This window comes from Ischnura elegans, chromosome 8, assembly GCF_921293095.1.
Source record: "Ischnura elegans chromosome 8, ioIscEleg1.1, whole genome shotgun sequence".
In the NCBI taxonomy this organism is placed as follows: domain Eukaryota; kingdom Metazoa; phylum Arthropoda; class Insecta; order Odonata; family Coenagrionidae; genus Ischnura; species Ischnura elegans.
Genome location: NC_060253.1, coordinates 17,837,401 through 17,862,211, shown reverse-complemented (window position 1 = coordinate 17,862,211; position 24,811 = coordinate 17,837,401). Strand labels below are relative to the sequence as shown.

The 24,811-nt window shown below is 37.4% G+C and overlaps 1 protein-coding gene across 1 annotated transcript; it reads right to left on the bottom strand.

Moving 5' to 3' along the window:
* Positions 1-219: 219 nt before the first annotated feature.
* Positions 220-18,508, bottom strand: LOC124163922 (carboxy-terminal kinesin 2-like). The gene is made up of 13 exons (XM_046541034.1): positions 18,395-18,508; positions 18,222-18,308; positions 15,726-15,875; positions 13,348-13,516; positions 12,427-12,646; positions 11,185-11,331; positions 8,941-9,055; positions 8,763-8,860; positions 7,440-7,598; positions 6,327-6,473; positions 6,019-6,184; positions 3,242-3,378; positions 220-1,128 (listed from the first exon to the last, which is right to left on the bottom strand). Exons 1-13 carry the CDS (start codon positions 18,411-18,413, stop codon positions 934-936), a joined length of 1,809 nt encoding a protein of 602 aa, XP_046396990.1. The 5' UTR covers positions 18,414-18,508; the 3' UTR covers positions 220-933.
* Positions 18,509-24,811: the final 6,303 nt, after the last annotated feature.

Sequence of the window (24,811 nt, the reverse complement as noted above, 5' to 3'; positions counted from 1 at the left end):
TTCGGAGTTGCAAACCTGGATTTTTAAAGCAGGCATTGGTCCTAACTGTCTATGGTGCACCTGAATTTCAAAAATTGTTACACGGACTTGCTCCTTCCACACAGACAGTAACCTCAAGCCAATGATATGTACATAATTACTGAAACCATAAAAATTTGCCCCATAATAAAGAACACAGGTGCAATATAAATATGGGTGAAAGAAATGCAGAGACATATATATTGGTAATATTTTATTTTAACTCTGCAATTATGTTTTGCAAAAACATCTTTGACAGATCCTGTGACAGACAATATGCATATGGATGATGTATTTTTATATGTGCCCATAGCAAAATAACTTGTACTTTTATAACTTACTTCCAGAATCACCACAGTGAATGATCATCGCCTGGGAATATTTTTCAACTCATAAAATATTACCAATATCTTGACTCGAAGGGCATTACGGGGATGCAAACTTTTACAGCCTTTAGATGCCCCACTGTTACCTACGAGCCAGCAAAGTTCCATTGAAATCAGCACAAGTTACACTTCCTTAAAGTTTATAATGAAATATGAAGTGGTTAAAAGAAGAAAAAGGTTTCTAGGATATAGCCACAAAAATATGAGTAATTTAGGAGTAATCTTACAGAAAGAAAGCTGAAGAAAAGCTACATAACATATAAGTTATGATTATGTAAGAATTAAGGTATACACATTTACCCAAAGTAAAACAGAAAATAAAAATTATGTAAAAACTTCTGTACAGAAAAATGTCACAGTATAAAATAATTTACAAAATTTCCATTGCACTTAAACAATCCACATAAAAAATCTTATTAAGGAAAGTATTGCAACATTCCTACACCATAATCTCACACTGGATACATTGCAACAAATGGCTATTGCAAATCCCCATGTCCTTACTTTCAAACAAGGTTGATGCACATGTTCACTTTAATTTTCGTCGAGCTTGTCCAATATGGCACTCACTAACTCTGACCGCAAACCTCAGTGAGTTGAGTGTCTCTTCCACACATTCTTCTCTGGGAGAGATATTTATAAGCATTAGAGTCTTTGAATTTCCACCAAGGCTGGGCTGTAACATGTGTGTCAACTTGGAATTTCGGTATGGAACGTGTTGACTCTGAAAAAATAACATAATCTTTTTACAATCAATGAAAACTATAGATTATCATAAGCAATAGCCAGTACATTCCACACCTCATTTCCCTAAATATAAGTTTGACATGTAAGACACCAAGCTGGAAAAGAATCAGTTAAGTATTTGTTAAGTAATTTGATTGGTGCACTTCAATGATTTTTTTAATAGGGAGAACAACATCTATGCTTTAGAAAAACCTTTTTTAAATTAAATTTTACCCATTCTTTGATTTTTTATACGGCCAAAAGGTACATTTCAATTTCTGACTTTTAGAAAAGTAAAAAGAATATCGAAGTTACATATGCTACGTGAAAAAAATTATTCCAAAATTTTCATGTTAGGAAATGTTGATATTGTCCCCCTTTATTAAAATAAACCACAAAGATGAAAATCGCCATTATGGTAGAGAGCATTGCTATGGGGCAATGTAATGTATGCACGAAGTTTGTTAGACAGAACCTCCAAATTTACTGCTCTGTAAATACTAACTGCCTGTACTACTGCAATTTAGGTCATTCATAGAAAATAATAAATTCTTTACCTTCATGAAAATTTAACATGAATTGGTATGTTGGGAGAGTGATTTTGAGAACCGTGAGGATATTGATTTCACAGCCAACTCTTGACATTTGTCAGAGTTAGATGACATTATACACCTCGGCTGGTGAGTTGTACCACCATTCAAGTTTTCCCCCCTCTACTCTTCAATTTATAGCGGGTTGTGTCTCACCTTTTCAGGTATGCATACAAACAATTATTGTAATTTAATAACCTACCAAAAATCTTGAAAAACTACGCAGTATTTAACAGCAATTCATAATAATAATTTATTTTTTTATTTTTCAGTAAAGAAATATTTTTTCTAAGTTTTTTTTTACTAATTGAAAGGATACCGGGACTAGCCGCGGCGTTAACTTTTACGGGAGTCACCCGCAATGCACAATCGTGCGAAAGAACCACAGAGAAAAAATCATCCGCCTTGACCGGGATTCGAACCTGGATCCCCCGATTTCCGGTCGAGTGCGTTAGCCAGTTAAGCTACCGAGTGTCCACAAATATCCACAGGGGAGAATGACGCCTCGGTACCTTAACTGGCTAAAGCACTCGACCGGGAATCGGGGGATCCGGGTTCGAATCCAGGTCAAGGCGTATGATTTTTTCTCTGTGGATCTTTCGCACGATTTTTTTTTACACAAACATCCAAATTTTCACTCCAGTAAATTTCATATTAACTCTTTCCTGCCAGTGCCTACAATAGGAAAATGTTTTCCATGCTACGAGTAGCACAAGAATATTTGAAACCTCTCTGTGTGGAGCTCTTTTTTGGAGTGGAGTTATCCTGATACATATTTTCTTTTCCCCAAATTTGGAACACAGCACAGTGACCAATGCCCTTCCTTTACCCTGGCCACTGGTCTTGACCCTCCAGCCCCATCTCAGCACGAATCTACGGTCAACTTATCACGTTACCAGTAAGAAGTCCGTCATTTTTAAAACTAAAATTTCGTTTAAAAATTGCTTACCCACAGAACAAAATGAAGAATTCAATTTGAAGTAAAAAAATGGTAGTACACAACAAAATATATCGTTGCAAAAACCATTGACAAAATAAACACTTCGCAGCGGATCACTTAGGCGAGAAGGACCATTAATGAGTGGGAGGGTCACGCTTAATTGCAGAGGAGTGGCCCTGAGGTCTCGCTAAGCTGGGTCTCAATGCGTCCGACAGTTGCTACCTCAGCGGTCACTACCCTTCCCTTGCGTCGGCTAAAGCCAACATTCGATCGTTTGTGTTGAAAAATCCATGACAGCTATACCAGACCATAGATCTTCTGCATATGAAAATACCCACTGGCTCCACATGACGTTCGGAACGAAAGGGTTAATAATAATAACAAATTTGATTGATTTCAGGACATAATTACACACATAGGACAAGTCAGAATATTTATATAGATTTAAAATACACAATATACTAAGTAATAAAAATTCATTAACGAGTGTCCTGTAACCATGCAACCACAGTCTTTCATTGAAAATAATGAAAACCATTACTTTGATAACAATGTAAAACCAATAGCTTAATGGTACTTACTTTATTTGAGAGCGCCAAAATAACATTCCCTATGTTCGATAGAGATTTGTTGATATTCTTCGTCTCTGTTACTCTGTCACTTTCGGAGATGTCCACCAATCTCTCCGACCCAGCCAAATCAACCAAGCTAAGAATAGCTGAGGAATAAATAATGCACACACATGAAATACTTGACCAAAACAATCAACCAAGTCCCAGTACAAGGATGAAAGAAGGTAGCAAACTACATGGTAATGGTAAAATATTAAATCAAGATTGCATACCATAATAAAATACCACCTATTTTTTTTGTCCTCGGAGGGATTTTTCATTGATAGCTCATACTTAACCCTTTGTAGTCCAACGTCGAGGCTGGCTCAACAAGTTTAGTGCAACAAGCACCTGGCTTGTGGTAGCATCAGGTTATCGCTTCGAGTTGAGCTCAATGTCAAGGCGAAGCGATTTATACAAGGGCAATGTTTCAAGAGATTACCTGATTTGCCGTCAACTTGGAGTTAGACCCGATGCTACAACAAGCCTAGTGCTCGTAGCACTAGACTTGTTGAGCCAGCCTTGACGTTCGACCCCAAAGTGTTGAAGACCAGCACTATACATAATTGCTTTTTGCAATGACTGATTGCCTTACCATTCTTTCGTAGACAGAAAAGGAAAGCTTTTTCAAAGATGCAATTGATCTCCTTAATTATTGAAAATTGAGCTTTTTGAGTGGTACATGTACAGTAAAACCTCTATGTAGTGAACAGCTTTACATCATAAACCTCCAAACTTCATACTACCCCTATGGTCCCGTCAGATTTACATGTAAATTAATAGACAAACCTCTTTGTAGTGAACCTCTCTAAATGGTAAAACCTCCCACTTATCATACCAAGGAGACACCCCCGAGACAGCCTAACTACCTCTGCAAATCATACCGAGACAACTAGAGACCATTAATGCACCTGCTATTACGTACATGGAATTACATTTTCAGTGATAAATGTTTCATCCTTATTTGTTTTTCTTATACACCTTTTAGATGCAGTAATTTTCACATTGCCCATTAGTTAAGGCTATTTTGTTCCATATGAGAGCATACCTAACAGTAAATAAGAAAAAAGGTATCCAAATATCCTAATCATTTTAAGTGACTATTGAATTAAGAGAGATCACATTGTTTTCTCTAGAATCATGGAAAAAATCACGTGACAGCGCTTGCTGTCTGTTATTATTAAATAATAAATATATGTTCACTAATACATGCATGTTTGTTTAAACACATATGTGTAATGGTTTAAAAGACACTAGTACCTTTCATTTCCAAAGTATATGAAAAAATGGTGCATATCACTAAAACGTCTCTCTAGTGAACCTCCATACATCAAATTGCCCAAATTTTGATCCCCTCCATTATAATGTAAAGAGGTTTTACTGTATGGTAGGACCATGAGCCAGAGCGGGGATGAAAAAGTGGAATCGACCAATGCCTGGAAATGGGTATCCAGAAGACGCCATGAAGACCAGTACACAAATTCAAAAACTTGAACGTAGATTGTGGAGAGGTAAAATCAAACTGAGTTTCATAAAGGAAGCGTTAGGATCCAGGTTGTACTCTGTGTTAACACGTTGCATACCGGGGTATTTAAATTCTTAGGAACGCCGATTTGGAAATATGTATGTATGTGCCTATTAGGGCGTAATGTCTTTGGTTTAAACATTATTAAAAAGCTAATGTTTAGAATATAACTCTACCCAATCGAAAGTTATGATGCATCAATTCATTATAAATAACTAACAACAACTGAAAACGTACTAATGAATACCTACGTATTGTTTAGGTTGACGCGCCTAAATGACGAGAATCTTCGTCATCCATCCGGAACGTTCGGGAAAAAAATGACGAGAATTCTCGCCATCCGTATGCAACGTGTTAACAGATGAGGGTGTTCGCGTCCACAGGCACATCAACCAATTGAAAGCAAGAAGAAGCCTTGAATGAACAGGGATGGAGGTTGAATCAACTGTAAGGGAACCAGTAGTGGAGAGCAAAACCACTGAAGCACCAGGGGAAGAGGAAACCACCTGGTTTTGGGAACCACTTTCTAGGGGAGAGACACCTGACATGGGAACATGTACACTTGGGACTGACAAGGGGAGGGAAAGTATGTAGGAATGCCCACAAAGGCTGAGAAAGGAGAGTTATTTTTGATTTGTAAATGTGCAATCTTTTAAATGGAGGTAATATTGTTTAGATGTGCAAATCTATTAATATTAATTGATTCCTTCATTTTTTGATTTGTAAAATTAAATCTTTGAGATTGAGTTAACTTTGTTCAGTATGCGTATGTCTAGTATTGTTAATGCAAATTGATCCCTTATTGGAATGGCAGGGAATAATATATTTGGGTTTTTCATATGTATTGTGTCTATGTAAAAGTGCATTTTATTGTGCAATTCTTTTGATGCCAATAAACGGGAAGTAGAGTTCCTGTTCACTCAAGCTGCAACCGTGAATGAGCTTAGTCACCACACTGCTGCAATCTGAACGTTTTCTCAATGGTGGGCATTCACATGAGCAAGCTTGGATCAGTGGGAAAATTTGTGGGACATTGCAATGAAAGTCATTTTACATAAGTTTATAATGTTTAAAAGCGTTTGCCATTTAACCGGTGGGTATATAACTCCAAGTGCTCATAATCCATCTACAGTAAAGTTTACTTTGCCAAAGTTTTAGTGCCAATATCCGGTTGTCTGACTTTCTCCCAAAACAAATGGAAAATGAATCTTGATGCACTTACAATCAGTGCCTTTTCCAGTTTCCCCATTTGTTGTTTGAATTCTAAGCTTGAATATGAAGTGGGACCTGGATGAATGGTCATTATGAACCGTAGCTGCAACAGCTCTGTTAGTCCTGGCTACCTCCAGTAGTTCATTCACTTCATCAGCTGACTTAACAGTTGTGACCTAAGTTGAAATATGAGAACATTACATTTAAATTGCAGCAGATAATTAAGACAACCTATCAAGTAACACTTCATGAATACACAATTCAATTTGAAAAATTATGCCAAAGAACACATTTTGAAATGGACAAACATAACAGTACCTTTAAGTTGGTAACAACCATGTCACCTCCTGGTGATGTTGGATTCCTTAATTCACATGGTTTACTGGCCTGGGAGATATCTAATAAATCTCTAATTTGCTCGTTATATATTTCGAGGAATGATGCCTCAACTGAAGAAGAGCAACCCTGAAATTATAAAAGTAAACTAATGCATTTTGCAACTATGAAGACACCAGTTTCACTTATTCAAGAAATAAAACAGACTATTCATTCTCAAAGAAATTCAACATAATGTATTTATGAGGCATTCTCAAGGAAAACCTAGTGTTGGCAAGGTAAGAATAATTAAAAGGAGTACACAAGAATTGTGACCACATTAGGATAGCAGTAAAATTGTCAATCAGTGAATATGATGAGAGATTAGAGACATGATACATTTTTTTCATTCCGGATTTATTTACACACAAGATAACAATGCAAAACTAAAGATCAGAGAATCAGTGGAATGTCTAGGGATGCTTGCTGACATATCCCAAATTAAGATCTAGTGAAGATCTACAAAACACCCTCGCAAGCCACCTCTAAGTTGTTCGGCAAGGGGACACAAATGTATTGTCACAAACCAACATGTAATAGGTATCCTACATGTACACGAACACTAAGTGGCCATGAAAAACGTACCCATTAATAAAAATTACACGTACAGATATAGGCAGTGGTGTGAGCTTGCACTAACCATGCATCGATCCATGCAACTCAATAATATAACATAAAGACACATAAGTCCTGGTTACATGATGCATTAACACGTACGGGTTAATGTCTAAATGTATGAACGCATGAATGAACACGAAAATGTACCGTGTAACCACCCAACTTGTGCGAATGCATGAACGGAAAATAGAACCTGTTCTAATTTGGTTCATGCATTCGCACATGTTCCGCTCCGGTCCACCAAAATCATTCACCCAAACGTACTTTAACTTGTACGTGTTAATGTACCGTGTAACCAGGCCTATAGAATGCTAAAATTTGGTAATGGTTAGTAATTTATCCATGCAAGGATAGAATCACGCAATGAGTTCACTGCAAAGAAATCATGCAGATTAATCAGACAAGAGAGCAAGGAGAAAGAATCCTAGGAAGACTCACCAGTTTCTTAATCTCTTCCAGCCTGTCAAATAGCAGGTCCACACTTCGAGGTATCATGCCTCTCAGATTCTGCTCTTGACCACCTTCCATGGTGTACGTCTTCCCAGAACCTGTTTGCCCATAGGCAAACACACACACGTTGTAGCCGTCAATCACGGACTGAAACGAAAATTGATTGAGTTTTTCAACATCTAAGAGTAAATGGTTGAGGAAAAATAAACACTAACAAAGTAATGTATCACAAACTTGATCTTGACCCCACCAGACTGTACCCCTAAAAAGATCAAGGGGAATCGGGTTATCCACTATTTTTATACTACATCTTTTAACCCTTTCGAGACGGCGGAGTTTTCGTCTTAGCATGACTGCTGTACTGAGCCCCAAGAGACTCTTCTTTCTCGTGGTAAAGAGCATTTTTGGAGGGCAATCGTTAAGAAGGGTCTCGCTGAACCTTTATCGACCCCTCCATGCAGGGACTTCGCCTTATCTCGGACTCCGGGAGTAGTTGTGCTTCCTCCTTTCCGGGTTTACGACCATACCTGCGGCATTGGTTCGCAGTCAACTTATGTATTGCTTATATGTATTTAGCAAATGGATTGTTGCTTGCACGTAAATTACAGACTTTGAATTGAATTCCTCATTTTTATCTGAGCATTGTCAAATTTTAAACGAAGTTCTAAGGCCATTATTAACGCATTTAACGCAGCAACAATTTCCATGTTGATGTTCATACATAAATCGAGATATAAGTTAATATTTGTCGTAGAATTTCGTTTGAAAATTGTAACGCTGCTCAAAAGACAAATAATTCAATTCTAAGTGTATATTTATTGAGAAATGAACAAATATTTATTTCGAAAATTGACTGTATAAACAATTGAATGACCGCTGTCCCGTACTGCTGAGAGGGGCTATAAAAGACGAAGGGTCCGGGTACCTGCTCCCGGATTCCGAGGGTTAATCCTAAACCCCGAAGCATTGGGTCCCGAGACAAAGACGTCGTAAACCCATGACCGTCCTAAAAGGGGGGGAGCTAGAAAACGTATATATACGGCTTTCGATCTCCTGGCCGGGAAAGAGGTGACCTTCACTAATGGCAATGCCAAAATTTTGGTCCCATCAGTTTCCATTCAAGGACACAGGATTTACTGTATTGTAATCAATAGAAGGATGACCTATCAAGAGGAAAGGATTGGGGTGCCTGTTAAGGGAGGTATTGTGACTTGCTCCCAGGGTACTTTAAATGTGTCTCAAAGCATTACAGGCAGAAGACTGGAGGGCTTTCTTGACTTTTATACTATTTCTAATAAGCAAAGCCAATACCTGAACAAGCTCAGCAAGGTCTTCAAAAATTTCTTGTTGTCCTGCTGATGGAGCAAATACTCGATCAAAAGAAAAGGAATTTTTTATTTTCTTGTCACCTGAAAGAAACAAAAATAGGTAAAATGCAATCCATCAATGAAATAAAAATAGAAATAAATAAAAAAGATAAAAATTTAACCTTTATAAACATCGATAGACCTCTCATTAGCGATGCTAATATGTTCAGTGGAATCGTTCTTTGCCTTTTCTGCAGGAAGAAGAGGTCTCACTCTGCAAAACACCCGGATGTTTCCCTGAATGGAAGAGAAGTATACCAGAATTTTACACCAATGCAGTGAAACCTTCCTTCAAAATCACAATGTGTGGCAGTGAACTACAGTAGTCCCCTGCAGTACGAAAAAAGAATCAATGGCAAACAGTCGCATCAAGAAATCAATATGCATCAAGGTATTTGTGATTTAAAGTCAAGTACACAGTAGAAGTAGCAGTAGAAGAAACCGCACTTTACTCTCTGATTAGTAAACTGAAGTCATGATCCCTTGGTGAGTGCCTACAGAATGCAATAGCATGACTCTCACTTGTTTTCCTCCCTTCCGCTCCGTGGTGATCAGATGTCAGTGCGGTGTTTCTAAGCTCACCATAATTGCAACTACTAATTCCCGAGACATAACTCCATTCAGTCCCATGAACTCGGTGGAGATGAATGCACCCAATGATCAGTGTATTCAACCACATTTTTTCTGAGACACTTCCTGACCATAATTCCATTTCCCAGAATTTTCATGACTTCTCTGACCACTTCAAACCGTTTAACTACTTCTAGTGATTACAAGAATTTGACCTACTAGGGTTAATTTGACTGATCACCTTCCCAAAAAGGTGCAATTACTTCTGTATATATTTCCTTCATCGCCAGCCTTAGGGTTTGTACCCTTTTCACGCGTCAAAAATTACTAACTGTTCCTGATTTTTAAATGTTCCTGACTTTTCACAGGAATTATCACTCTGTCACTTTCCGAGATGCCCACCAATCTCTTCGACCCAGCCAAATCAACCAATCTAAGAATAGCTGCAGAATAAATAATGAACTCATATAATATTAGATATTTTCACCACTGTACACCATATCATAAAATAAGGCGCAAGTCTGCAAGGCTGTTTGAGGACCATCTGAGGCAAGCTTTTTCTCTACATGAAACAATGCCTTATTGCCAAAGGTAATTGACCTACAACAGATAATGAGCGAGCTCTGTTAACATCCACTTCGAGTCACTCATTGAATTTAAGGTAGAAATTCTATCACCTTTGAAATGCATTTTTCTTAAAGGTCCCATTATTGAGTGCCTTTTTTCATGTGTGTGTGAGTGTGAATGTGTACATAATTTGAAAGTAACATTGTAAAATATGCAATAATATCCAGCGTAAGTACCATAAGCATTTGTAAACTCACTCACATAGTTTAAGAGAGTCAATTTGTAATAATTACTGATCGGCCCACTATAATTGCTTCAGGCATAATTCTATTAACCCGTCAACGCCCACGGGTGCCATATGGCACCCACTGCAGTGCTGAGCCAATACTCCTGCAATGCATTTAATATGTGAATTTTAGCATACATTTCAGTGCAAATACTTAGTAGACGGTTTCCTCTATTACTCTGTCAGTTTGAATTATGTTCATTTTGTTAAGCCCATATGTATCATATTTTTTAAAAGTGAAATATGTGTGAATTTAAAAAAACTTTGGGTGCTGACGGGTTAAGGAATATAGTAAAACTACTTTGTACGAATACACTTGAGAAGTTCACGAAGAAGAATCAAAAGTAGGTAGCACTACAACTGTTGATGCTAGAAATACCTACAGGCTATCTCGTCAGTCTGGAATAGAGCATCACAAGACTCAGCATGTCTATAAGTGTTCTTTACATTGCAAAGGAAATGGGCACAGATTCCGATATGCAACATTGTGTAATTACAAATGGAAAAGAATCCAGAGGCAATATTAATGATCATAATCTGTTTCTTTTTCAATCTCTCAGCTTCCTTTTGAAAATGACCTATCTTCATCTATGTATTTTGAAGAAAAATTATCTTTTACCTACCAAGAAGATGCCAATAGTAGATATACATTTTTTCCTTTGGTCAGACTTGAAAGTCTGGAGAAGGGAGTTCATAATCCCACTAAGGCTATGTGTAATTGGAAATATGCAATTGGCAAAGATATCTATGTCAAATTAAATTAAAAAAAGAACTTATCTTATATTTAAACAACACTACACAAAGATATCAACCAAGTCGATATTTTATTTCCCAGAAATTATACCAATATTTCTAGTAAAGTCAAAATTCTTTCACAGTCTGGTTTCCAGATCACAGGACACTATGACAATGCTGCGAGAAGGGATGACAACATCCAACTTACCTTCAGCTCCATTAAGCTGTTGTGCATAGACCTACGAGTCTCATCAAGGGCCTTCACCTTTTCCTGCAACTCGGCACATACCTCCCGATAGTGCTGCAAATCTTTCTTCAGTGAGGAAATTGTGCATTCATGATCACTGCTTACAATCTGCAAAAAGATTAAAGAGGAAACATTAAAAATCATATCGCTGTTCTGCACCCTTATTAATGACCCAGGTTTCACTGGAAAATACTTTAATTCAGCTACCGTAAACTGGGGTAACTTTGGGACTGGCGCCTAACGTAGTGGAAGGCGTACGAAGATGAACTGTACCCGGGACAGATCACAAAAACAGCAATGAAGGGATTCATGTTCTCCACAGTGACCAAAATATGGAAACAAGTGAAGTGACCCTAGAAAGAAGATCTTCTAGAATATCTTTCAGAGAATGTCGTCCAAATAATCAGCCCACCCGAGCAAGTCAGTCGTCTAGGCGTTCTTCATGTTCACGAATCAGGACAATATGCGCAGGACTGAATTTTATCATATGATCATGTATTATTTTTACAGATTTGCAGGATTTTTAATTATTCTTACATGAAGCCTGTATTGAGTTTACTCGTGGGTTTGTCTATTTCTTTGCGATGTTTAATCTTTCAACTTTCATGTTAGTATTCACAATTACATCACTGTAGTGGAGACAAAGCTGGTCTAAATAAAGTGTTACCAATCAAACATTGGGACAAATATCTTTTCCATTAGGTTTAGTGTGAAAAATGATTTGTCCCAAAGTTACCAACCTATGGGGTAAAGTCAGGGGGGGGATCTCCTAACAACGAACAGTCATAGAATGAAATGCACTTCACATTTAGAAAGATGAAAGTAAAATCAATCGTTACCACTTGTCTGTTGAATATGATATTATTATTAATTGAAAGATTTTTCATAAATTCAGAAAAACAGTAAAAACTGTCCCAAAGTTACCCCAGTTTACGGTATTTTCAAGAGGAATAGCATTTTAAAAGCAAGGGACCTATGCTAATAGTATTTATTTTTTCCGTAATTTTACTAATTATGATTAGCAATAGCAAAATTAAATTAACTAATATCTGAAACAACAATAAGCAAAGACATCAACCTAGTTGATATATTTCCCAGAAACTACACCAATATTTCTAGTCCTAATAGAATTCCATGATATAGCCTGTTTTCCATATCACAGGACACTCATAACACAGGATGGATGGGATACATCCAACTTACCTTCAGCTCCATTAAGTTTTTGTGCATGGAGCTACGAGCTTCCTCAAGGATCTTCACCTTTTCCTGCAACTCCGCACATAACCCCTGATAGTGCTCCAAATCTCTCTTCTGTGAAGAAATCGTGCATTCGTGTTCATTGCACACAATCTGCAGGTTGTTGGCCTTCTCTGTCATTTGGGAGTGAAGGTGCTTTTCAGACACCAGGCTCGCCTCAAAAATCCTGAAATTATTATTTTATGTGAGTATAACAACTCAGGAATCACACCTTTGAACACTACTCAAAAGACAGAAGATTCATTCTTAACCCGAGGTGAAACAGATTGGGATATTCTTAAATTTGTTTCTGCATTATGAATTCCATTCTAATCTAAGGGCACATGAAAATAAGCAAGCCAGCAATTTATTATCCCTTCTTGCACCAATTTTTTCACATATTTTCACAATTATTCACGCTGTCATTGACAGATTATTTATCATTGTGGTTGATGAAATTATAGTAGTAAACAATTAAGGTTGAAGTAAAAACATAACTTTAGAAAACAATAAATTCACCCAAATATGTTGACTATAAAAATTGATGGTTATGAAGAATCACCTGAATGACATTCTGGGTGCAGCACGTTCAATATTAAATATAAATAATTTTATAACATTTGACGCTTTCTCCAACACAAAAAATAACATTTGAGGAATAACAGATGTAAAATATTTGCATTTGAGATATGGGGAAATGATGAGCAGGACCAACTTTATGTACCTTGAAACTTCAAGATGAAAGCATTAGTTTAAAGGAGTAATCCAAAGACAAAACAACTTGGTCAAGCAGGAGGTAGGTATGCATTCTTGTTACTATGTACTTATATTAACGTTACTCAGAGCTTCATTGAGATGTTCATACAAATTAACAATAGTTAATCTCACTTATTTTCTTTTTCCAGGACTTGATTCCTCTCCTGCAACCGTTTGTTATCTTTCTTTAATTGCTCCATCTCCAAACTGCTGCTTTCGAGAGTTTCCTTCATCTTCAACAACCTCTCCTCAGCCAACTGCAGCTTTCCCTTCATATCCCAGGGAGCAGGCTTGGCCTTTTCTGTGAAAATGAGAAGTAAGTTCATGAAATATTGAAATGACTGATGGAAAAATATATCGAGCCCCAGTTAGGCCACATTTAAAACCTGATTTCTGGGTTCTTACACCTGCCATAGCACTGTCACCTTGGTTTCATTATGCAGTGTGTGTTTATCAATGCATCAAAATGAATTCAAAGAAGATGAAAGAAAGAGGTAGAGTGTAAAAATTGGGGCTGGGATTCAAACCCAGACCTTTACACATCAGATGCTCAAAATTTTGCTACTAGGACACCTAGATTTACCACAATTTTAACAAGGGTCTACGTAACAGAAAAACCCCATTGCTAGAGTCCACGAGTGTGACCACCTGATGTCACTAGGGCATCACACCACTCTCGAACAGAAAAAAATAAGGACAAAGTAATATCAGTGAAGGGGTTTGGGATAGTTCCGTAATTAACCTCGCTTCAATAATGTAGATGGAAATAATTTTGACCACGTTTTATTCCAATAGCAAACGATACAGATGTGTAGTATCGTTTCTCTCACGCGGAAGTTTTCTCCGTTGCCATTTTGTGAACGTCTCTTTCTTCCTTCTTTCTTTTTAGTGCCTTCCTGGCACTAGCCTCTCGTGCACCCAGGCGCAGTGGCGTAACTATAGGTGGGGGGGGGGGAGGGGGTTACAACCTCCCCCAAAGCCTCAGAGAAATAAAAATTATATTCAAAACTATTGTCTAGTTTTGACTTGTAGTAAATTTATAATGTAACCTTTTAAGGAATCCCAAATTTTAAGTGCTAAAATTATGTAAAATGTATTTGCAGGCATGTCACTTTTCCAAAATTTTCCTAAAAGGGGGGAAGAGTGGGTGGGAGATTGCCCTTCCCCATTCCCTCTCATCCCCCCCCCCCCAAAGCATATCCCTAGTTACACCACTGCCCTGGTGGCATTGGCAACGACCTCCGCCAGATGGATGTCCTTTGTGGTGGCGCTCGAAACTAACAGCTCTGCCGCAATAAATAAAGACACTCACAAGATACTAGTTGGAAAAAGATAGGAACCCCTTTTAGTCATGTTGAGCCCGAGTGAAATAAGACAAAAAGGCCCATACACTCCAAAGTTCATTCGTGCACAACATCACATCATAGCCATTCAGATTTACAGGAGGTGAAAGAAAGGAATAGGAAATTATAACAGCAAAAAGGACAAGGACAGTGGTGTTGTGGTGAAATAAAAGACTTGTTAACATAATGCATTACATACATAGTAACTTGCCAGTGGTCCAGATATTTCACAAGGATGACATCCAAATGATATGAAACAAATCTTGGCTGGATTTAAATCAAATACATATTGGAAGTTTCTCTGGATTTCCACCTAGTCAGGTTCTCCAACTCCATCTTGGCCAACGGTTCGATGAACGAGTTTTCCATAAGGGCGCTCAGTGTGTGAGCCGGTGCTGAGGAGCATTCGTGAGGAAAGAGCAAAAAGGTGGAAACTTCTCGACCAATCACATAACTCCTGTCCTGATTGATACCGCTGTCATTCGTATACATATAAGGAGGAAGATTTTCAAGATTCAATATGCCCTGATGACTATGAACAACTCGTTCATCGAAATGTCGGCGGAGATGGAGTTGGAGAACCAGACCCGGTGGAAATCCCGAGTAACTTTCCACAATTCTATATGGCGGGAAAACCTGTGATCATTCTTCAAATACATAATCAGAAGTACAAGTATTATGAGAATGAACTGGCCATAACATACAAGATTCTTTGCTGATATTAAACTTTCATAGAGATTAAAAATTAGAAATTGAACTAATGCTTGATGAACAGCAAAGGATCATGATTCATGAAGAATTGCCACCAAAAGGAAAAACAGAGGTAAGGTTGCCTTGACGGTGAAAAGCTACCAACATATGTTCTTATAGAAAACAGTTCATAGACATGATGCCAGAAACTAGAAGAATACCATCCAAATATGTTCTGAGGTAGACTTTGGAGTAGAATTCAAGAGAACTTAGAAAATGAAATGAGAATTGCCGACGAGAGACAAACATTAGGGTTGGCAGGAGGTTAATGAAGATAAGGTGGATGATGGAGGTTAATGAAGATAAGGATGATACAACTTTAAAAAGGAAACCTTAGGTAAATGAAAACTAAATAATAATAATAATAACTATCACAGAAAAAGCTTTTCAAAGTAGTTCACAAGAGAAAAAACTTACTCGCTCCTGGTGGCGCCAATGCCGAATTTTTAGTCTCGGTGACATTTTCATGTTTAGTGCTGAAAGGTCGCTTGACTGCACCTGTGCGATTTTGAAGAACAGGCCTTGCAGACCTTGGAGGATCAGGCCGCACCCGGGACATTGTGGTCCCTGGGAAGAAAAAAAATCAAATTAGTGACCAAACCATGACTTCACTATTACTATACTCCAATCAGTTACCATCAACAACTGTGAAATATCAGTACATTAGTCACCTATGAATTCCACGAATGTGTAAGACATGTTTGTGACACTAGATGTGAAATGTGTGAAGATGAATATGAGACACGTCAGCAAACATGGGCGGATCCAGGATTTTTTTCTGGGAGGGGCACAAGCAAGGCCGTATCCAGGATTTTGTTCTGGGTGGGGCACAAGGATACCTCGTAATACAAAATGAACGCAATGATAATGGGACCGCATTAAAAATCTTGCATATTTTTGAGGGTCTGGGGGGGGCACGTGCCCCCGTGTCCCCCCCCTGGATCCGCCTATGTCAGCAAATAATAATAATAAAATATATATTTTATTTCACATTATGGTACATGAAATTTTAACGCTTAGTTTTTACAAAGTGGAATATAAGCACCCCTGTGGTAAGGACCAGTGTTGGGGTTGCCACCTCTTAAATTAACAAACTGACGGCTGGCTGGTGCGGCCAAAAACAAAAGAATATGCCATAACTTATAATTTTAAGTTTACTTTTCTTTAACCTGTGTTCCTTTGAGAATATTGTGAAGGGTTGAAACATAAAAACAAATGCATTAATTAACTTTAAAACAAATACATTAAATACTGATATGGAATAAAATCCACAAGGAAAAGTAATTACATTTCAGTTACAACAAGTGCTTATAAATCAGGCAGATTACAGACCTTAAAAAAACTTCCATTCGAAAAGAGATTTTTCTGAGTTTGCATCATGTTGGGTAGTAGAACATAAGTAGTTATGACAATTAATAAATAAATTGACGAATCTACTGTTTTGAGGGAAAAAACAGTGGTTTCCTCAATTTATGGGATGCAAATACTTACTTCTCATAAATAATTGATAAGAATGCCTTAAGTTGATTATCATAAATTAGGAGTAGAAAAAAATGAAAGAACTTGAAGCACTTAACCAGCATCAATTAACGGGCTTGGAAAGACTCACTTCTGAATCTAAAGGAATCATATCTAAAAGGCATGATGAAATAAAATGGGAAATAATTAATGGGAAGGCTTTGAGCTTTGAGGAAGAAGTGAGCTTTTAAAGTTGGCGTGAAAAAATTTCAAGTTCAAAATCATTTGCATTTCTGAAGTTCTTTTGAGACAATATTTCCCTCTTCTTTGATTGTTGCTGACATCGAGGCTTGAAACTAATGAAATTATGGCAAGTCTAGAGAGATAATTATAATTTACCATGACTCTATTATTGCATATTCAGGTTTGCTGTTACAAATGGATTCCCCTTGTAGCCATCACATCGTAACCGAGTGGATTTGGCCCAATATGGCTTCAAATAACATTGCCTAGCCTGAAGAATGGCAGAACTACCTCCTAATTAAGATAATTGTTTTGATTTATAATAAATGGAAATAGCAATTTAGCACATATTGATTGAAGAGGAAATTAGTTCCTTAGAAGCGGCCACTCGAGTGAGGAAAGTGGTTCCATACATTATACCATGATGAGGAACTGGACATCAAGATCTCATTTTTACTAAAGCAAATGGGCATTAAAATGGGTTCAGCAACCCAGTTCTTACAGTTATAAGTTTGATACTCCTTAACAAATACAAAAAAAGAGTAATTAAAAAGATGCAGTAAGCCAATATACCTCAGGTTCCTGGATATATCAGATTACTATAATACAGTCTCTACCGAATTAAAACCTTTTCAATCATTCATTGCCCAACAGGTTTTACTGGTTTAACCGATGAATAAATAATCAATAATTTCATAATATTGATTGCAGTCACGTATTACACGGTGTATAGGTAAATATTTCTCACGGTTATTGTACAAGAAGTGTTTCAAATATGTCTATTACTGTAGTGATAGCAGCAGGAACTCAAATAGATATCAAGTAAAGTAGCTCAAAGAATTGTATTGGTCAATATTCTGAGAGAAAATGCCTTTGCTCTTTCTCCGAGTGGATAGGTAGGAAAGATTAAAATAATGACACAATTCTTCCCTTTGGAATAACTTCTTAAGTCTAAATTTTTATTTTTTAGTACATCGAGAAACTTGATTTGAATGCTTTCCAATTTTTTTCTGTCACAATTGTAATAAGTCAAGTTTTCCAGTTTATCTTAACCTAGTTCATATGTCAAGTCAAGAATTACAATATTTTTGGCTCCCAGATGGTAAATTTTCCTGTCGGGGACTGTACATCTCACAACTACGGCTTAATTTACTCTAAGATGTATGGTGGATTTAGTATTAATGATTACAAAATACTTAAAACTCGAATTACCTGTGTGTTGCCCGCTGCTCACGGGGAGCGATGTCTGCGGGCGAGGCGTAACACCGACATTAACTCGCGGTATTCTTGATGTGTTTCCTGCAAATGCAAGTTAAACATTATGGATAAAGAGACGGAATAACAACCATTATTTATTTAAAAATTATTTAAAATCCATTACTCACGTTCTGTCCCAGAATCCATAATCAAGGTCTGACAAAACAAACTCAAACACAAACTCAAAACCTCATATCGTAAACACAAAATTTCAACTGCCGTGCCTGAATTCAAACTAGCCAATCAGAGGCCGTTTATAGCGGGATAGCGGGCTGCTGTCGCCGCTTTACTTCAAGTGCTGACCTCTAGTCACATAGCGTCGAAACTCGAAACTACTTTGAAACAGATGACAGTCGGTATGCGGACGGTGGGAGATTTTGCAATTTTGAATTTAATACTCTACCAATAAGTAGCAAATGTTTTCTAAACTACACGTAAATACATATAGACAATATTCACATAAATAAGTTTAGTATCACATAATTATCTTAAATTTCCCCCAGAGAAATGCCTTCCAGCACATCTAACTTCATCAAGGCATCGTCATCGATTAATGGCATGACGGCAATATTTAGGTACTTCTATCCTTTCCTTTTGTCTTATTCAGTGATTCCATTCATTGCTGTGATATCATACTATATTTATATGATTTAATGCATGATCCTTATGGTTATAAAGGCCATGATTTAATGTTTGCTTCGATCACCATTTTTTGGCTACTCCATTGATTGTAGATTCCTCGTTCCTCAATTTTTTCCTGATCATCAAATCATCTTCAAGTTTTTTTTTAGATATAAGACCGGTTTTATAATGCCTAGTTAAGTTTTTTCGGAGCATAAAGTCAGTGTTAACGATATCTTCCACTTGAAGTCACCTGTTAAACTAAAGCCGTTATCCTGAACTACTTTTCACTAGGTACTTTTAACTTTAAAATACCTTCAAGTTAAGATTACGACAGTATAATGTTCCGGCTAACGCTAATTAGACATAACACCGGCCTTTAACGCATAATACCCTTCATATTTTTAGGTTTATTCGCTTCCTCTACTTGGGGATATTGATTGTAATGAGGTCAATGCATGTATGTTGAACTAAAGAGGGTTGGTTAAAAGGTAATTCCAAGTGTTTAAATGATTTTATAAAATGATTGGATTAACCGAAATCAAAGTACAAGTGAGTGGCTCGAGTATTTATCGATCCCTCAAATTCCCTCGGAAGTCCAGTAAAGGAAATTGCTGCCAGCTGCTTGTCAATATGACCCAAATACCTATTAATTAGATCCCATCTATTTTGACTAATGCGTTGCATTACTGTAGTGTACTCACTTTGGTGTCTTTAGTTAAATATACTAATTTTTGTAATTTCTGAGTTGGCCCTACTTCTTCATTTACACAGCACAATACTCAAAGCATTCTCTATGCTTCACTTGCTGCCTCTGATTCTGAGATATCCTATGCTCTATGCAGGGGTGTGGCCAGCACGATGTGCATGGGGCACGACCTGGAGGATCAGGGTGGTGGAACCCTCTGGGGGAAATGTGAACATTTTTATCTCAGATTTTATTTTTTTGCGTCCATGCTAAAAATACGATGTGTTCACACTCAAGACTTTAACTGACAGAATTTGTTTTATAGGTTAATATTTTTCTGATAAAATTAATTGGTTTGCAGAGGGGGAAGGGGCATGTGCCCCCTGTACCTCCTCCAGGCTGTAAGTAGATTTAGAGAAAGCGTGTACAGTTTTTAGAGTAAGAGTGTAGGGACTTTTCTTGTGCTGCAGTATGGCTTAATTAAGCACCTTTAGCCACTCCACACTCAATAATAGATTCCAAACTGTGAATCTCTCCAATGAATCATGATTGCATTTTCCATTTGCTTATCGATTTATATTTATTTCCTTGACAATCAATTATATTGCTGTGATGCAGTCATGTGTATACCCAGTAAACACAATGCGTCGAGGAAACATCGCAAAAGCGTTCTGCAAGGTTGCAGGATGCAGCTAGGTGTTTGACAACATTTCTGCAATGACTTAACTACATTGCTGATGCACTTGTTTGGTGTGAAAATTTTTTTTTATAACATAATATTTCAGCCAGAGGATATACATATGTATTTAAATCCGATTCATCCTATTCATAAGACACATTGTATATACATATTTGAGAATAGAATATTCACTCTGTTGCAGAAAGGTTGCAACATGTTGTCGGTTGCTTATCGAAGTGTTATTTGGACATAGTTTTCCTCAAACATGTATTCAAATATGGGGTTTAAAGCTTTTTTTTAAATATTCTAAAGCAAATTGGCTATCACAAGATTTTTTTTCGGCCATTAAGACAGAGTTAATAAGAAGAGGAGGAAATAACTTTGCCAATGGAGTGTTTGGCATGATGTACTACATTTTACCAGCAATATTGGGAGGCTTTTCTCATACATATTATTTATTATTATAGTATTCTACCGATTAAGGTAGGTTTCCATGGAGTATTCAAGAAGTGATCTGGGAGCCTCCCTTTCCTTCCAGCACTGCCTTCTTTAATTCACTGTAAGGCCTACTCTCTTTCAATCTGTCTAAAAATCCTATTCTTTTGCTTCCCCTCCCTCGTTTCCCCAACATTCTACCCTCTAACACCATTTTCAGCATCCCCTCACCGCTAAGCACTAACTCCATCCATACCTTCTGTCTCCTGCGTATCTCATTTAAAAGCTGCCTCTCCTCGCCAACCATACCGAAGTTGTTGTTACAAGGATTCCCATGATCCCAACCAATGTGCCTTTTGAGTTTTAACAAATTCAATTTCCAATTTGTGTTGCATTCGCAGTTGTGATTAAAATCACCAGGCCAATTGTTGAGTGTTTGTGGTCTGAGTCTAGAAAACCCTAGATATATGTAGATGTTTTTCCCTTGGTCGATTATATGTGGCATTTTCACTTGTTGGTCAACTATCCCCTTTATTTGTTTTTGCGCCTGATAACAAATCAAAAAAGTTGTGTTTCAGAAGGTACTTGACTCAAGAGAATGAACTTGAATGTTTTCACAGATTAATCTAAAAAGCGATCGATGTTCCATCTTTGTAGAAGGTGAGGTTGATATTTTGAATAAGTATGAAAGTGAGTTTACAGTTTTATATCAAGGGCTGGAAATATGGCCCTGTCAACTGTTAACAAAATTAGGGCACAATTAAGTATGTAGATGGGATGCTCCAATTTCCTTACTCTTGTCATCGATGAAGTGGTGGAGCAAATATTTTATTTTTTGTTTTTGCACTTAGACTAATGATTTTGTTGTAATATTTCGGTTATTTTATTATTTCCTGCATATGTTCATTTGAGAGTATGATGGTAAGGTGGTGGAAAGTGTGCACTTAATGGAAGATATGCACTATAAGCGACAAGGAATTCATTTTTATTCGCCTCACATTCATCACTGTTACCATGAAGTTTCTACATGTGCAATGCGTGTGAAAATGAACATCAAGCATTTGATTCACCGCAAAGGTGGATTCTTTGAATTTTGTTTCAAATGGATCAGGATCTACTGCTGTATTAATTCCCTGACCTGGAATTCTCCATTCATTAACCTTGTGGGGTTAACAGAACTAGCTGGACTGTAGGGGGTACATTATAGTCCCACATTTAATAGGGGGTAATATCATAATACAACAATAGGGAAACTCAGAACACTTTTCTGTAGGTTCTCGTTGGGGGCAGGTATCAGCCGGACACAGCCACTCGGCATGATACAGTGGTAGAGGTGCTTTCACGTGGCTGCAAGATGTGTGCTGTGGTTACCAGTAGCAAAGTCAACGGTCATATGGTAATTTCCACTTGTTAAAGTGTGGAAATTACCATTTGTGTTTTTATCATGGATAATTGAATACTGGAAAATCCCCTCTCTGCATTATGTTAATCTCCTGTGCCAGGATGATATTTATTCCCAGGGATTGTGCCTGTATTGTCATCTGATGAACTTAACGCTATAGACTTTTGCAGATTAACCCATTTGTAACTAATGCTGGAAATATATGGCATTGCGTTTCTTGACCAGGGAGACAAATACTGGAAATATCCATCGGAGATTTTCCAATGCAAAAAAAGGAATGCCGTACATTTCCGGCACCGTGATCTCCTTATATGTTGTTCGCAGCAATGACAGTTTGGGGGCCCAATGTAGCGAGGGTCAGGCCTTACCCTCGAAATCTGAGAACATGAATAGCACTTTGAAAATATATATGAGGGGTCCAGGTTGTGTTACCCCTCTTTGTGGCAGTCATACAATTTTGTATTCAGGCATTTTGTGAATAAAATATTTTTTCTTTTCTCAGAAATATGAACAAAGAATTGAATTCTTTGTCTTTTGCGTTTAGAATCTTTAAACGAATTTCTACCAATCATAAGTTGACTGCAAACCAATACCTCTGGTAGGGTTTTAAATACAGAAAGGAGGGAGCTCAACTAGCCTTGGAGTCTGAGATAATGTGGAGTCAATGCTGAGAGGGGTCGAAAAAGTGGTACATAGTTGCTGAGCATGTATGATTGCCTGTGGGACCCTTCTTAATGGATTTCCTTCAAAAATCCTCCATGCAGAGGGGGCGGAAGAGTCTTTTGGGGCTCAGTCCAGCAGTCATGCTAAGGAGAGAACTCTACCATCTTGAAAGGGTTAATCTATCCATATGTTATCATATTTTTCAGGGTACCCATATTTTATGCTGGATTTTAGATTTTATCATTTTCTTGCCTGTATTGGGCACTTATCATTATTTATGGAAAAAGGGTTGCAGTCAGTTAATGTGGCAAGTACACTGTTGATGCACTTAGGTTGATGTCTCTTGAATTTCCTTTTTTTAAATCTGCATTTTGTACTAGATTGGCTACATCCATCCTGAGTCTTAAGGCCTGGTTACACGATACATTAACATGTACCGGTTAATGTCTAAATGTATGAACGCGAGAATGAATGCCAAAATACACCATGTAACCATCCAACTTGTGAGAATGCATGCGCAGAGAATAGATCCTGTTCTAATTTGGTTCATGCATTCGTACATGTTCCATTCTGGTCCACCAAAATCATTCACGCAAATGTACATTAACTTGTACATGTTAATATACCGTGTAACCAGGCCTTTACAGACACCAGGGGCGCAGCTAAGAATAAAGGCTAGGGGGGGTTTTAGGCACAACTAATACTTTGGAGTGTGGGGGCATTTGCATACCCCGCCTGGATAGGTGGGAGTTGCGGGGCCCCTTCTCAAGAAAATTTTAAGATTAATGGTTCAAAATGACTAGATTTACCGGTTTTTGAGAGATATTTGATTGATTCTAATACTATTTTATAAGTTATACTAATCCATTAAGTAAAATGGATTAAACTTAAAAATTTCTCTGAGCTCTGGGGGGGGGTTTTATCCCCCAAAACCCCCCTCTTGCTGCGCCACTGACAGATACTGCCCCTTTGCTCAAAAAACTTGCATTCAAAGCTCCAGAAAATACATTAATGGTCGCTAAATTTATATCTGTCATATTCAATGCAGACTCAGCCCTTATTTAGCATGGTACACTTGGATATCGAATCAACTTCCAAATTCTGATTTACTTCTTTGTCTGTTGCTCCAAAATATAAATTCTGGCTTGAAAAGTCCATTTCACAATCATTCTGCCTCATCACAGCCCACCCTTCTTAGTTTTGGCATACATACATGAATGCAAGTCAGTTTCTGAAGTTTATTATTTCCTAGTTGCAATATACAAAAGCCAACCAATGGTGGTAAATGGTCGAGGGCATGATCATTTTAGAGAAATAAATGTATCCATTTTGTATGCTGATGTATCTGTATATAAATTAAGTTAAACTGTAGTTATGCTAAGTAAATAGTTATGCCTCAAATGTGTACCATGTATAGATTATCAACATTTACTTCAACGTAATAAAATAAAAAAAAGGCTAAATAGAGATTAAGCGCCTACCAACTGCTCTGGAGACATTGACTATGATTAGAATGAATGAATAATTTTCACATGAAATAACATTGCTCTTTAATTCAAGTTTATTTAACATTGGATCGATTCACATTGCCACAAACTAAATGCTCACTATTTGCTCATTTTCTTTATTTTGGAGCTGGTATTAGGTTGTCCATAAGTTTGCAAACGAATTTCACCTTGCTCAGCATGTCATATCAAAACCTAGAAAACAATGGGAGTTATAATCCCTTTGATAAAATTCATACATTGCATTCAATACCGTAAAAAATTTTGATTGGTGCAATTTCTTTGCATAAATTGTGAGGCTAAGCATCCATGAAGTGGCATTATGTCATCAAGCTTAGAAATTATTGAAGCAAGCCTCTTTTGGTACAGCAGCGTTGAATTTTTGGAATGATCGGCCTCGGATGTTTTGTATATCCACATTTTCATTTCTTGACACAACCAGCATGCTTTATCCGTATTTTTTTCTGGCGTCGATGATCTACTAATGCTTCTAGAAGCTGTGGTGGCGTTGCTAAAGGCATTTCAAAGGTTTTAGGCAAAATAAAAGTGGTA

Excerpts from the sequence above, each read along its gene's own strand:
- LOC124163922 (XM_046541034.1), bottom strand. Across the intron at positions 15,876-18,221 it reads GAGCAGCGGGCAACACACAG|GGACCACAATGTCCCGGGTG; the intron begins GTAATTCGAGTT and ends TTTTCTTCCCAG. Across the intron at positions 12,647-13,347 it reads GTCCTGGAAAAAGAAAATAA|GATTTTTGAGGCGAGCCTGG; the intron begins GTGAGATTAACT and ends TAATAATTTCAG.